We start from the raw sequence: 16111 nt of genomic DNA, 5'->3' as shown, positions 1-16111 counted from the left end.
TCTCCACAAAGGCACAAGTAGAGAGATTATGGAATTCCCTCTGGAAGCCAACAAAAAAGAAGCCATTTGTTGTGGAATATTTGTTTACACTGTAAAGGTGTATTTCTGCCCAAGGTACCTTCTGACTAGTTTAATAAAGAGCTAAATGGCCAATAGCAAGACTGGGGAGACTAGGCAAGACTTCAGGAAGAGAGAGAGGACTCTGGGAAGAAGAGAGGCAGAAACAACAGGGAAACTTGGACCAAGTTGGACATACAGAATAGTGGAAAGGAAAAAAAGCCACATGGCAGGATGAAGATTAATAAAAAACTGGTTAATTTAAGTTATAAGAGCTAGCTGGGGACAGACAAGTCTAAGTTAAAGGTCAAGTTTGCATAATTTATATGAAGTCTCTGTGTTGTGATTTGGGGACTGGGAGTCCCCCAAAGGAAAGTCCAACTATATTCACTAACATACTTTGAGTGGATTAAAGATTCCAAGATCTATTTGCAGGCAAGTTCTAGAAAGCAGGGTGGGGGCAAGAGCAGATTTCAAAGGCAAATCAAAGAAATAACAACAAAAACAGACCACCACAAAGTGCTCCTGGGGCTAGGGATGGGCCCAGCTGGGAGAGAGCCTGACCAGCATGCATGGGGATCTGGGTTCAATTTTCAGCACTCAGGATTGCTTAAGAGTGCTGCAGCCAGGAATGCTGGTACGGGCCTGCAATCTACACATCTGGATGTAGGGGCAGGTAGATCAGGAGCTCCAGGCCGCCTTTGCTACATGAGACCCTGTATGGCATGGTTTCTACCCACTGTCCTTTTGTTCAACTGGCCTATTTATTCAAGGCTATGTTAGCTCTCATGGCCTTCATTCATTCATTCATTTAAAAATTGTCCCCATTTTGGGTGAACATTAAAAGTCTACCAAGACTAGACTTCATCTTTGAAAACATGAAGTTTAGTCCACGTATGTGAGATCCAGACAGTTAAGAAGGGGACAGGGTAAAGGACTAGGCCAAAAACAGAGCAACTGTCCTTGCAAAAACTGGCTTCTGGAAAACCCACTATAGGGGCAAAGGAACAGGAGATTGTAATGGTCTGTCCTGTCCCTTTAAAAGATAAGCCCCGCCCATTACCCCCAGCCCCCATCTGCCAACCATTTCCAGCCTGAGACCATCTTCCTTTTCCTTTTCCATCTCTCTCCCGAAGTTTCTGCTTTTCTCCCTTTCCCGACTCCCCCCCCCTCTCTCTCCCTCTCCCTCCTTTCCCTTTCCCCTCCATGACTCACTAAATAAGTACCCACTTTCTCTGCATAGCAGCATGCCTAATAGATCTCTGTCTCTCACCTGCCGCCTTTGTGGCCCACCATGGTCTTGTGACCTAATACTACACCACTCAGGGAACTGCGGCATTTTATCTAAACCATAACATTTGGTGCTGTATTAGTCTCTGTCTCACCTGCCATGGGGCTCCCTGCCTGGGATCGCTGTCGGGCCACGAGGGGAACCTGAGCATTTTATTTTTAGCGCAATGGAGATAAAGCCCCATGTTGCCAATGAAGACTGAGAACTGGAAGTCCACACAGCAAGGTTACTTGGCTGTGTCGCAGCTTGCTGGACCACGGGTAGGAGAGAACCCCTAGGTAGGGACATGAAGGGACGGGGCAAGCTATAGACACTTCCTACTTCTCTCCCATCATTCTTGAGTGTGCAGAAGGGCTGGGGAGGAATTATGAGCTTGCACAAATGAAAACCACCTCAGACCGTCTCTGCAAGAGTCAGGGTAATAGGCACTGATGGATGGGCAGTTTTCAAACTACCGCTTTGAATCTCTCCTCTGCATCCTCTCTGAGCCATGATCAAAGGACCAAGATTTCAAATTGTGAAGCAATTTCTTCCCAATGGCAGCATCTGGCTGCTTGGCAGGCAGCACTGGGAGCTGGGCCCTGTCTGCTGCGGGCGGCTATCCAGACCTGCCACATGGTGAGGCAGAGTACGCCTTGCGGGCTTCCCAGCTGCTCCCACAGGCGCCAAAGGACAATTGCTCTGTACAAGGCAAAAGAGCCCTAAGAGACTGAGCCTATCTGGGGGGTGAAAAGGTGGGTCTGGAGAAAACTGGCAGCCCCAGAGTCCTCCCAGCCTGCTTCATTTGCATGCGTCTGTACTTTGGCCCAGACCCCTGAAGCCATCAGGGTCTGGGCAGGAGAGGCTGGAGCGAAGCTGAGCACCTCTCCAGTTAGACAGGCTTCCTCTGGGGACAAGGAAGGAGCTGCCTGCAGGGAAGTGGGTCCCTGAGTGTTTCCATTCACTGGAGCCATTGTGCCCCTGCCCAGCACAACTGAAACAGAGGCGGCTCTCTGGCCACAGCTGTTTTAAATAATAACAGGAATAAACTGGGCCGGCTCAGCCCTTCGAGTTACTTTCCGCTAATTATGCCATATATTTACATCCACAAAATAGGCGATTTTTAAAAACACCACCAGGGCCCCTTTATTGTGCAGATTACACACCCCTATTTGAATTTCATAAACATTTAGTACTTCAAAGACTCTTAAAAGCTTGCTCTAATTACAATATGCCTGGTTTGAAAAGGCTGTGTGTTTGCATTGCAAATTTCCCACCAATACCAGCATTCATTACCAAAAATGCAATTAATATCACCCACAGGCCAGGTAAGAAGCACCATAGACTACAGACTCAGGGTCTCAGGCCAGTACCTTCCAACCAAGTTAGGCAATGAGTCCTGAGTGCCTGGCAGAGCCTGACCCCGTTGATTCATCAGGGGTATGAAGGCCGCTGCTTTCCAAGGAATTCTGGACTGGAGTTTCCATACCTGAAATGTCTTTTTAAAATAAACAACAACCACCAGGCAACCAATCACACACAGTGAAATAACAATTATATGTAAAGATGCTACGAGCCACCCAGTAATATCTGCATGGCAAATAAACATCACACGGTACTTTGGTCCGCGAATGTCCCAACGATCTTAGACACTTCCACTGAAATTTAAGTGGGAAGCTTGCACAGGTTAGTTACAAATCCAGTAATTCTACTAATGCTAAGCAGTCATCTTTACTAAAATGAACAAAAAATAAGGCTTATCCTCAAATTCCGACTTATGTAAGGAAACATAAACCTCTGGGGTGGGGTGGGGCCAGGGGTGGAGCTGTGGGGTGAGGATACCTATTGAGTAGCCATGCACGATGCTCACAGACTTGGCTGACAGGTAACTGGGTCAAGGCTGCCTCATATTTTAAACTGTATTCCTTTATCTGTTTGGACCACTTGTAACTAACTTGCACTACTTTCAAAAGATTTTAATTTTTATTATTTTTCAATTATGTATTTGTGTGCCTGTGTGTTTTGGGGGAGCCAGGGGTGTTTGAGCCAGAGGAGCTGGAGCTACAGGTAGGTGCAGAAAAGCAGAGTACGTTTTTAACTCCCAAGCCCTGTCTACAGCCTACTTTGAAATGTTGAAGGGGGCAGAGTTGACACTGGATCTCTGTCAACACACAACCAATCAGAGGGTTCCTCTGTGGCTAAGGGTCTAAGCTCAGTTTTAAGCAGCTAGTGCCTGGGGCTGGGAGTGCAGCTCAGTGGTAGACAGTCTGCTTAGTTAACACGATGCGCTGCAACTACAAACAACTTCAAAAATCAAAACAAGTGTGAGAAGGGCAGTGCTCCCTGTTCAGTGCCAGCTCTCCTCAGACAGCAGCAATGTTTAAATAGCCACACACGGGAATGGCTGTACCCTGGACCCAGGAAAGAAAGCTGTTGAGGGCTGGCCAGCCAGCTGGCAGAGGGATTCTCCCAATGTGGTCAAGGCAATTCCCAAATGAAGAAATTCTGGGTAGATTCTGGAGGGTGCCCCCATGCAAGATAACTTGCTTACCTTTTCCCTGGTTCATAAAATTCTCTCACATCTGTATGGCTAGTAAATTAACCTTGTTATTTTTCATTCTCTCTCTCTCTCCTCTCCCTCTCTCCCTCTCCCTCCCTCCCCCCCTCTCTCCCTCCCTTCCTCCCTCTCTCCCTCTCTCCCTCCCCCTCTCTTTCTCTCTCTCTCTGATTATCTATGTATCTAATACAGTGTTCTGCCTGCATGTATCCTTGCCCACCAGAAGAAGACTCTGGATCTTATCATAGATGGTTGTGAGCCACCATGTGGTTGCTGGGAATTAAACTTAGGATCTCTGGAGAAGAGCAGCAAGTGCTGTTAACCTCTGAGCCACCTCTCCAGCCTCTAACCTTGCTTCTTAATTCCTTAAAAAAAATATTATTCAGGCATGGTGGTGCACACCTTTAATCCCAACACTTGGAAGACAGAAGAAGGTAGATCTTTATGAGTTTAAGGCCAGCCTGATCTACAAGGTGAGTTCTAGTACAGCCAAGGCTACAAGGCAAGAGTCTGACTTAAAAGCTGAAGCTCAAAAAAGGTAAACATGTAAATTAAATGAGAACAAACATACTGTTATTCATAGTGCATATAATTCCAAGAACATTACAGGGAAAAGTATTATCAAGAATACAGGTAATATATATCTTAGTTCCTAGAATATAACCATTTATAATGATTTGGAAAGAAAACAAAATATTAAATGTACATTGAAAAATTTTATTCCTGGCAATAAGATACATATATGTACAAATACAAATTTTTAAAAGATTTGTTGTATTTTGGGTTGACCTTTATTCCCAGCAATTGGGGCAGGTTAGGGGGATTTCTGTGAGTGCAGGGTCAGCCTGGTCTATATAATGAATTCCAGGCCAGCTAGCCAGGTAAGGCTTCCTTCTCAAAAATATAAAAAGATTTTATTTATATGTGTATATGCACATGTATGCAGATTTAGTGTGTGTGTGTGTGTGTGTGTGTACACATAATGTGCCCAGGTGCCCTCACAGCCTAGAAGGGGGGGGGGGTCAGATCCCTGGAGCTGGAGTTACAGATGGTTGTGAGCCACCTGCTGTGGGTGCTGTGGTCTGAACCCTGGTTCTCTGTAGGAACAGCAGGCTCTCTCAGGAGAAGAGCCATCTCTCCAGCCCCCAGCCACAATGTTATATTACTTAATTAATTAAGTTTAAGAATAAGGCTTCACTAAACGCTATTTATTCTAGACAGTCTGTGGTTGTAAGGTGAAAACGCAGCTTCTTTCCACGAGTATTTGACGCTAGAATTCTTGATACTCACGCACTATTAGGACTGAAAGTAGAAGGCTGAGATTCCCCTCAAAGATACCAGCTCCGTCTACATTCCTTATTTGGTTAAACCCTTAATTTCCTCCATAAAGACCTGGCTTAAGTCTGCCCAGCCCAGCTCACTTGGGCAATGTGAGCTTAAGCTTTCATGGCCTGCAGCCACCATACTGGTGGTCCGGGTTCTGTCATCTGCTTTGGCTGTGGGCTGTGAAATGGCAGCAGAGCTATTTTTTTCCATAGAAAACACCTCAGGTTGTCTTGCCTTACTGAACCCAGGTCAGACACTCTGAAAATGGAATTTCAACAGCAATCAAATGAGCAAATTAAGAGCCTTCCTGGTTTGAGAAAAAGGCAAAAGGGAGCACGGCTGGGCACGGGGGTCTCTGTTGTAATTTACCGAATTCACTAAGAGGAGAATCCGCTAAATGAATTGCTAATATAAAAGCCGTTTCAAAGGGAGCGTTAAACCTTCTGAAGCACCTTCGACGTCACGCACCTGCTGATACCCAAGGATGGAGATGCTAAGAGCGCAACCCATCCTCACCAAATCATTACAGAAGCCAGTGAGACTCCAAACTGCAGCCTGATGGAAACTGCCGTTCTCTCCTCTGTTCTAACAGTTCCCCGCGAATTTCATCGGAAAGGTTAAGGACTCCCAACAGCGGTGCTGAATGAGTCACGTTTTCTATCATATTCATGGAAGTGCTCAATTTTAATCCTATAAATCTGAATAGAACAGATAAGAATCCGGGCTCCGAGAGTACCAGTCTAAGCCTGCATGCCGCCAGCCACACATGTGCAGGCTAGGCCTCCTTATCAGGAGACAGTACCGGGAGAGGCAGAACCCAAGGGAAGGCAGAACCCTCAGGGAAGGCAGCTCATCCACCAGGTAAAAGGAGTAATGCTGGAAGCAAAGTCAAAAAACAAAACACGCACCTTCTATGTAAATTTACACTCAAACAAAATGTTAATTATGAAAAATCGTATCATCATTAAAACCCACGGTTGCTGTTTAATTTGAAAGTAGTAAAAGTGGTTTCTTCTAATCATCTTATAATTTCTTATTAACTTGGACAAACAACCCACTTCCTACCTCTGACAATAGGACTGTCAAACTTGACTCGAGGACCATTCTTCGGCTTATAACACAGCTTTTGTTTCATAGCTGTTGTCTATTTTCTGTACTACAGACAGTTTTTATCTTACCTTATAGTAGCCTCACAAAATACATTTATGCTAATACACACCTTTTAAACTTTAAACATGCATACAGATCATTTGTGGGGGGGGATGATTTTTTTATTTGCTTTTCAAAACACGTTGTTTTCTGTATAACCCTGGCTGACATGTATCTCTCTGGAGACTAGACTGGTCTCAAATTCAGAGATCCACCAGCCTCTGCCTCACCACCAAGGCCTGGCTAAGCTCGCCTATACTTTTTATAGTAGTAAGATGGGGCCCCAGGGTGCTGGTGCACATCTTCAAGTTGTGCACTTTGGGGCACAGGCAGTCTGATCTCTTTGAGGCCAGCCTGGGTTACAAACGGAGAATCTGCCTCCCCCAAAAAAGGGTGAGACATTTGTAATATTCAGGTGATTACACCGATTTTTCTTCAACAAGAAATCAAAATTAGGCTGGGCAGTGGTGGCACACAGGTCTCTACAACAGCCGCCAGCTCAGAAAAGCGGCGTGGGCAGCATTCTCAGGCTGCCCTGAGTGTTAACGCTGGCCGCATCCATCCAGGTTTGAATGCTGACGGCATAATCAGTATAACCTAGTCACCAAGGAAGGATGGAAAAGTTGAATAAATAAAATATGCAAATTCCCCCAAGGAATTTAAAACATACATTTTCCTCTCATCCACCTGTTTGTTTCCATATTGGGTAGGCTGTCTTCCCTAGGATACATGCTTGGTGTCATAAATATGGAGAGTCTTAGGATGACAAACTCTGTGGCCCGCGGGTTAAGCTGCCTGGGCACGGGGAGGTGTACTGAAATTGACAGCTCTGATTTCAAGCGCCAGGTCCCCAGCCTGAAGCGGTTCATCCTTTGTCATCTCCAGGCTTGCCTTCTTAGCTGGATATGAGACAAATTCCACTTACAACATGAAATCCATGTAAAGCACTTAGCCCACGCCTAGCACACAGCAGGCACTCAATAAACGGAAGCCACTCAGTGAATGCGGTCCCCTGGGGGCAGGCGGAGTCCAGAGGGGAGCTGAATACACATCCCAATAATTATGACCCAGCATGGGAACTGATTAACCACAAAATGAAACAGGAGTCAGGGGTGGGGGAAATCAACGCTCTGCTTCAGTGCTGAGAGGAAGTAGCTGGCTTGGGGACAGAAGAGGAAAGACAATGGTCTCTGGATGAGTATGAAGGGGGTGTGGGTACACAGGTCCAAGGGACCTGCAAAGCCCAGGAGGAAAGCCCTTTGGAAACTGGTCATTGAAGACCTAGAAGGACACACTGAAGGACACAAACACTTGAAGCTTCTTCATAGACTGGGGGCTAGCCAACTCTCGTTGCTCGTGGCTTGTCTCCTGTGCGCACACTCAGCCCCCACCGCTCTATCAGCAGGCCGCTGGCGCACACTTGGCCACTGGGGGAAGGGACAAAGAGTATCTTTCCGAGGTGAAGGCCCATCATAAGACCAAGCACCAAGGGCAATTCGAGTGGCCGTGTCCTGTGAAAGCAGGAAAGAAATACCCACTTGCCGGGTGGTGGTGGCGCACGCCTTTAATCCCAGCACTCGGGAGGCAGAGGCAGGCGGATCTCTGTGAGTTCGAGGCCAGCCTGGTCTACAAGAGCTAGGTCCAGGACAGGCTCTAAAAAAGCTGCAGAGAAGCCCTGTCTTGGAAAAAAAAAAAAGAAGAAGAAGAAATACCCGCTTGCTTTTTTGGTGTATACAGACCAAAGGTCCCTCAGCTCACTAGGCAGGCTACTCTGGCTTGCCAGTGAAGTCCAGCGACCCTTCCATCTCTGCCTCCTCAGTACTGGGATGACAGGAGCCTGCTACCACACCTGGCTCTTTGCCATGGGTGTGGGAGATTGCACGCAGATCCCTGTGTTGGTGTGGCTAACTCTTTACTGACTGAGCCATCGCCCTAGCCCAGGAATGAAGCAGATATTCTGTATCTTCTCTGACACTTTGAAAATCTTGAGGCACAAAACTCTATCCTCATCCTGACTCCAGGTTCCATGCTCCAGTCAAAGTCAAGGTTCACTTGGCTTAATGGGGTGAAATGCAGCAGAAAGGGAGCAGTGTCTCAAGTATTGCACTGTGACTCCAGCCACCTCTGAGCCACCCCATGAAGAAGCCACCTACCCCATCACTCTGGAGCCACAGCTGGCTGTACAGCGCTCGCTCGCTCGCTCACTCACAGGAACCAGTGAAATCACTTTGTCTACTCACCCAGAATTTTACGAGGAAGAAGGCGTTCTGAGGGCCTTTTCCAAACAGTTCCTTCAGGCCACCTTTCTTTTCAGGAAACTTGTCGTATATCTGACGGATGTCCACAGATTCAAGCAACGGGTCACTGTAAGAATGGTTGGCATGCCCAATGTGCACGAAGAGGTGTTTGTTGTACTGCAAGAAACCAACGGAGACATTCCCATTACAAATGCTTTCAGAGAACAGGACTCACCTGCGTGAACTGGAGAATGAGAGGGAATCTTGAAATGCTACCTCTGGAAAGATACTTTAGAGCACAGAGGAAAACAACCATTCTCACTGCCGGGCAAGGCCGCGTAGCTTCTGAAAGGCCTCAGGAAGGCTCCCCGGGTACACTAAGACACCACAGCAACGTCAACCACCAAACCAAGTTTCACCTGGCTCACCTGACAGTGCCGTCACACCTGCTGCAGCTCCTTATCCGCAGCACAAACCTCAGATGATTACAGATCCTATGAGGACCACCCACAGTGCACTTTCAGCACCAGCTCTCCAAAGACATACTCCCTTCCTTCTGGCAGAAACAAGAGTGTTGAGCCTCTGGACTCAACCATATGACTTCTACCATAGGAAGCCACATAAAACTTCCATATGGAAGGGCAGGTCAACACAGCTGAGGGCAAAGTGCAGGCAGTGAGCAAAGACTCTCCAAGGTCAAACAGGGACAGTAAGAAAAAAAAGCATAGGTCAACTGGGAACAAAGAAACGAAAAGTTTGAATTCTATTCAGTCATTTATTGTCAAAGGACACTCTCTCTTCCCTTGCTTTAAGACCTTATTTGATTTGTTTGTTGTTTTGGAGATAGGGTCTCGTGTAGACCAGGCTGAACACACATAGATCCACCTGCCTCTGCGTCCTAGAGACTGGGAAAAAATGTACTGCCACCATACCTGGCTTAAGACTTTGTACATGGAACACAAAGGTGTGTGTCCTGACCCCCAAAAATTATTAAAACATTACTAATGCCTGTACGCCACTCTTACTAAATTGGAACCTCTAAAAATTGAGGCCAGGTATGGGTAACTTTTAAAGTTCCTCAATTAGGTTCAATATGTAGCTGAGTATGAAGCTACTATTTAGAAACTTGGTACCAGACACTTTAGACCTGCATTTCCCACTAAGTCACAGGGCCGAGGAACGTTCAGGAGAGCAGGGGCTCCAGGAAAACTCAAGGAATTACAAGAGACACTACATCTCCAGTTCTTTGCATAGCAGACCACCCCCCCACACACAAATAACAGCTCACCAACTATTACCCTGAGTTAGACTGTTATAGTTAATATTCAAATTGTTGAAAAACTCTTACAGTTTTGCCCAATGGTTAAAAAAAAAATGTGGAGTCCAGATTCAGCCAGTTCAAGGACAAAGCCCTAGAGTCAGTGTATGCTATCTCTGACAATGGCTCTGCCTCCTTAGTGTCCAGAGTGGCAGCAATGATGGAGTGAATCTCACAGGGTTGTCAGAAAGTTTAAATGACACCATACTTTGAAGCTTGACATAGATCCTAGAGCCAATGAAAAGCAAGAACTCAAAAGCTAGCTGCTGTCATTTTGCATGACACTCCTGAGATGCACAGCGAATACCTGCGTATTAAAAGTACTACCACAAGGAAGTGGTTTGGGGTCATGGATAATTCAGTTTCATCAACTGGGCTGACTGGCTATAAACTCCAGAAAATATACCCCAAGGGAGTGTTGGCTGCTATCCTGATTGCTATCCAACTGAAGAACTCTGGCCATGACACTGAGAAGCGCAAGGATGGACGTCTCATCTGATGCCAGTATCCCATGCATGCAGAATATGACTGGGTAGATATCTTCTTCAGGATGGCCAAACCCTCACTTAGGCAACTTCTGGGTGCTAACTTTATACCAAGGCTTCCAAGACAAGTGGATTCCAGGTGAGATGAAAACAGGACCCTACAAACCTTTGCCATACGCTCAACACAGGAACCAGATGCCTGGCAGCTTCAAGCCCAAACTGAGAGCCTACAGGCCTCTGTGGAAGGAGAGAGTGAACCTATGCTCCAAGGCCTCTAAAGACCAAGGCAAAGCCACTGTGTTGTGGCTTGGGGAGGGGACATCTGTGCAAATGCTGTCACACTATCTTCTCATCTTAATCTTTATATGTATGGGTGTGTCCTTGAGTGTATGTATATACGCCACATACATAGGTCCACAAAGGCCCATGGAGTTGACGCTGCTACAGATAGCTGTAAGCTACCACGTGCATGCTGGGAACCAAACTCACCCTCTGCAGAAGTAGCAGGGGCTCTTGCCCACGGAGCCATCTCTCCAGTCCCAAGGCCATCTTCTCAATGACAAGACAATAAAAGCCACAGAAAGATGTGAGGTACAGTGAAGGTGAAGGAACTGTGAATCTCTAGCCTGAGATCTGAGAGGCCCCATTTCTGCCAGCCCTGCTGCCTCTTGTAGGCAGTGAGTGAGTCATGGGAAAGAATGGAGCACAGCAGGGCCCTGGGGACACAGTGCACGGAACCGCCTAGGCTCCCAGCTCTTTTGACCCAATGGCGGTCCTCAGGCTAGGGCAGAGTGGCAACAAAGCTAATAGGCTCCGAAGCTTGAAGTTTTCTTGCTCTTGACATTGAAAGGTCAGCACACAAGTGTTAGAGTTCAGACCACTCCTTGTCAAGACGTCAGGAACAGAGGGGCGAACTCGATCATACTCACAGGGGCCAGGAAGGAACGGCCACACTGTGGAACTCTATCCATTGAGCCCCAAAGCCGTCCACATCTCCATGAGGGCAGCTGTGATTGCCCCTGGACACCTTCAAGAGCCAGCTTGCTGCGGTTTCCTCATGGGAGAAGGGAGTGGGGAAGGCCATCAGGCCCTCACTAGAGATCTAGTCCCTTGTTTGGACTCTTCCCCATCTCTGCATAGTAACTTTGCCTCAGCTGTGCATTGCCTTTAGAAGATAGGACCCCCATGAGTAGACATAACGTGGACAGTTAAATGAAAGGGAATCTCACTTGTGCAGCCTGGGGCAGTTGCCATTGATACTGAGCTAAGTTTTTTTAATGGTGTGGCTCTTTTTTTAGGAGGGGGTAAACCACATCACTATACACAAGCCCCCCCACTCACTCATGATCATAAGGGAACCCAGTGGATTCACTGGTTCCCAAGGGGAACTTGAATGGAATCCTTACTTTGAATTATCATTGATGCCTAATCTGCGGTCGGTAGGCATTTGTTTGCATCTCCCCAAGACAGGGTCATACAAGTTGAAAACCATAGTACCGACTGAGCACAAAGAAGGAACCCTCTGAACTTCCGATGCACACTGGCAGTGCAAGGCCTGGGTAACAGAAGAATCCTAGAGGTAACTATTATAGGCAGAAGGTGCTTGGCATAAAGACTGTCAGACACAGAGCAGTCAATAAACTAGACCACTAATGGTCTGGGTTATGGATAATCACTCCATCCTGGGGTGGGGAAAAAAAATATCCATCACTCAAGAGCTGGGAGCAAGCAGAAGGTGGCGTGTGGCAGGTATAATGGTCCTCAGAGCCCGCTGCTCGGTGAACTGAACCTCCTGCCTGTGTGGAAGGGAAGACCAGGTCTGGTGTCCCCAGGCTGTCGTGAATCATGCTTTTCATAAGGGTAACTCAGGTCATCCTTGCTGTAGTGGGCTTTTTCTCTTTACAGGAGGAACCAGGAGCTCAGAGTTACACATTGTTGTCTGAAGTTACACATTCGGGACTAGGCCTGGAGTCAAGAATAAAGCTTGACCACGTGAGATCCAGGCTTTGGGTCACACAGAGATCACCACTATGTTACTGAGGAACCACCTATGCCCCCCCAAACGTGCACTCAACTGTTCCTGAAAGCTGACTTGAGAAGAAAAGCTGAACAGCAGTCCCCAAATCCGTGAAATTAAATTACAATTCTAGATCAAGTCACAAGTGCAGCAGACCGAGTCCACAAAGGTTTCTATTTTGACGATATGACCTCTGTGCCTCAAGGGCTGAAAGGGACAGAGAAGGGACAGAGAAGCAGGCACTGTCTCTCCAAGGCCAGGGACGTGGAACCAAAGCCTGGCCAGTGGTGTCTGTGGGCTTCAGTGCCGCCAAGGAGTGACTCTGCTTCTAAGAATACAAAGGCTGGAGAAGGTGTCCTGGAGACCACAGCAGGAAACAAACAAGGCCTCGCTTTCCCTGCAACTCAGCCTGGACAGTTCAGGAGCCCTGGCCGCAAACCCAAAGGGCAAAAGGAACAAAACAACCTGTTGTGCTTGGGCCTGAGTATAAAACAAAATCAAAACTCCAAAGACCACTGGGTGAGGCTGTAACTCCTCCCTAAGGGAAGGAATGGACACACGTACAAACCGGCGTAGGAAAACACTTTCAAAAGAAAGTAGCTGTCAAGAAACGACCTGTGGCAAAGCCCAGGACTATAATTCTTCAAAACCCAACCTGTTCAGTTGAAAACAATAATTTGTAAACATCAAAAACCAGGGAGACGGCTCTGTGGGTAAAGACACTCTTGGTTAAATCACTGGAAAGAGAGGGGCAGGGAGGTGAAAGTGGAACGGATAAGGAGAGGACGCCACAAAGCTGTCCTCTGACCACTAAACGCAAGCTATGGCACATGCCACACATAAACCATAAACATAGAAAATTAAAGCAAACAAACATTTTAAGAAGCAAAGCTTCCTAGGCACTTAATAGCTATAAACAGTCATGCGTATACCAAGGGCAACAACAGACACAGTACCCAGTCGACTCGCCTACCGCCTACCGTTGTCTACCAGGCACTGAGCAAGGAACACTAAACCCATAAGCAAACACTACAAGCTGTTTTTCTTCAAAGACTCTGTGCAGACTGGGCAGGCAGCTTATGAGATTCTGGTTCTGTGTCCAGAATCGTTACCCACCTAAGCAAGCACCCTTGCACAAACTGATAATCATGAGGACACCGAAGACTTGGGTCACCTCTGCCTCTCCTGCACATCACACTTAAACTGTGCTTTTCATACAATGACTATGGGGACTGAAGAGACGGCTCAGCATTTGCTCTTGGAAGGTTCAGTTCCCAGCACCTACATGGCCTTCATCCATAACTCCAGTTCCTGGGATCTGGCCTCTGAGGGCTCTTCTGACTTCCACATGTACCGTGTACATATGCTCACATGCAAAAACACTTAAAACACATTAAACACACCAGTTACCCGTTTATATGAGAGTAGAGTCCATTTTCAGACACAGGAGGCTTCAGAACACTGACCTTCCCTGAAGTTTTTTAGTAACTACAGGATACATTTCTCAGAATAAATGAGCAAGGGTCCTTCTCAGAGAAACCCGGTCAGTAACTGGGTCAAGCAGGGCATGGGCTGTGGGCTCCTGAAGAGGTGGTAGCAAGGAAGAGGGGCCCAAGAGATTTCTCTATCAGAACATCTAGAGAAAGTTCTAGAGGTATACTAGAAATGGGATGCCTGTGTGCATGTGGAACCACCAGAAGAGATATGCCTGTGTAGATATAAAAAAAATTGGACAGATAACAAACAGAGGCAGTCATACACTCTTGGGACACATCTCTAAGAAAGGCGATAGAGCTAACAGGTCACATTGCTGTATAAAAAATAAAACTGAGCCGGGCGGTGGTGGCGCACGCCTTTAATCCCAGCACTCGGGAGGCAGAGGCAGGCGGATCTCTGTGAGTTCGAGGCCAGCCTGGTCTACAAGAGCTAGTTCCAGGCCAGGCTCTAAAAAAGCTGCAGAGAAACCCTGTCTCGAAAAACCAAAAACGAAAAAAGAAAAAAAAAAAAAAAATAAAACTGATTTGTGATGTAAGTGAAATGAGAATTAAACCAGAAATTCTGGTAAACTACACTGAGAGGTTAAAAGCAGAACAGAAGCAGGTATTTTATATTTAACATATGCTAATAGAGAATGCTAAATCCTACTCTCCCATAGTAAGAAGTCAGTAGGTATTTTCTAAAAGTCATATTTTCTATGAACAAGGGCCCCTCAAAGAATAAAAAAGCCGAGTTCCATCACCAGTGGAAGAAGAGAACCGATTCCCAAGTTGCATGCCATGGCATGTACATTCATGTGTGCACACGCATGCATGCACACATATACAGAGTGATAATGAATTACATGTAAAAGAACACAAATAAGTGTTTACAAGGGCTATGCAGCGCTATCAGCAATAAGAGGGACCAGGAGGTGAGGAGACACAGGTGGCATCTGGCTGTTTTCCGTATGGACCATGTGGTTCAATTTGCCTTAGCTTAAATAAACAGCCCAAGAATGAATACCATGGAACATGGGTGGGGGTGGGGAGACAAGGAAGAAAAAACACCATAAAAGGAAACAAGAAGTATGGCTTTCAGGATGTTTATCTGATATTGACTACAAGCTCCCTGGGCCTCAAAGAAGCTCGAGTCAGACTGTAAGGTTCCTCTGTGGCTCAAGACAGTAGCACAGAAATCAGGGTGATGGTGTGCATGTGGGACCCCAGAGAAGGCAAATCCACTTGAGACTCTAGGAATCGCTCAGCTTGTCTTTCTACCACTGTGATCTTAGTCTGCCCTTCACCACAGTCACTAAGAGCCTGAAAGGGGTGGGGGAAGGGCTAACGAAGGGTCTTCCTTCTGTCTTCCGGGTCCCTAGCTCTATTTGCCCTTTGTTGCTAATGGAAACCACAGAGGAGTGAGGAGACCTGGACCCTGAGACCTGGGTCTGGATTTGCTGCTGATTCCACCCACTTCCTAGAACCTTCTGGGCTGTGGCTTTCAGCCCCTCTATCCCAAGTTCTACACACATGACTGCAGGAGGATTAAGGAGAGAATTGTGAAAACTACATTATCAATTGAGCACAGAGAAACCGTCACAAATACCACTCACTCTAACTGTGACATTTCTCTGCATGGGCTGGGATGATCTGAAGTAGTGCGATCCCTCAGACAGCAACAACATGGAAAGACTGATTTAAAACAGAAATGGATGGTGGGAGGGCGGGAAGTTCCAGGCTCATCAGGGTGAGTCCCACTATCCCGAAGTTACCATCACTACTGGTCTCTGAATTTCCCTCATGCTAGCAGATACCAGAACCAGAGGCTCCCTTTGAGGAAGCAAAAAAGGTCTATCCTCTAAAATGGCAATGGAATAGCTGAGGATGTACCCAATCCACGACAACGAAGAACAGAAACTCTCCCAATGGCTACTGGGGTATCACTGTTTTCTTTCCTTCCCACTCCAACCTCTTTCCTTTCCCCAGTAGGACTGATATTCTACCTCATTTAGAGATTTCTGATGTGGCTGTTTCAGTTTTGGAAAGGCAGTGAGGGAAGAAGGGGGGGGGAAAGAGGGAAAGAGGGAGGAGAAAAGAAAATCTGTGCCCTAAAACAGGCCTGAAAGTTGCACTGCGCCATGCAACCTGAAGATGGCGATCTTCTCCTAAACTTCTCCCAAAAATTCCAAGTATTTGAAGAACTTAGTAAAACCTTGA

The 16111-nt window shown here is 46.8% G+C and overlaps 1 protein-coding gene across 7 annotated transcripts in view; it reads right to left on the bottom strand.

Annotated features, from left to right (window-relative positions):
• Tead1 (TEA domain transcription factor 1) overlaps positions 1-16111 on the bottom strand; it is a 225217-nt gene that overhangs the window by 13932 nt on the left and 195174 nt on the right. For all 7 annotated transcript variants that reach the window (XM_038318641.1, XM_038318679.1, XM_038318623.1 and 4 more), the window contains one exon: positions 8600-8773. In XM_038318641.1, coding sequence (XP_038174569.1) covers positions 8600-8773 — 174 coding nt within the window. The remainder of the gene's footprint in view (positions 1-8599; positions 8774-16111) is intronic.

This window comes from Arvicola amphibius, chromosome 1, assembly GCF_903992535.2.
Source record: "Arvicola amphibius chromosome 1, mArvAmp1.2, whole genome shotgun sequence".
NCBI lineage: Eukaryota > Metazoa > Chordata > Mammalia > Rodentia > Cricetidae > Arvicola > Arvicola amphibius.
This window is presented reverse-complemented; position numbering and strand designations above follow the sequence as displayed.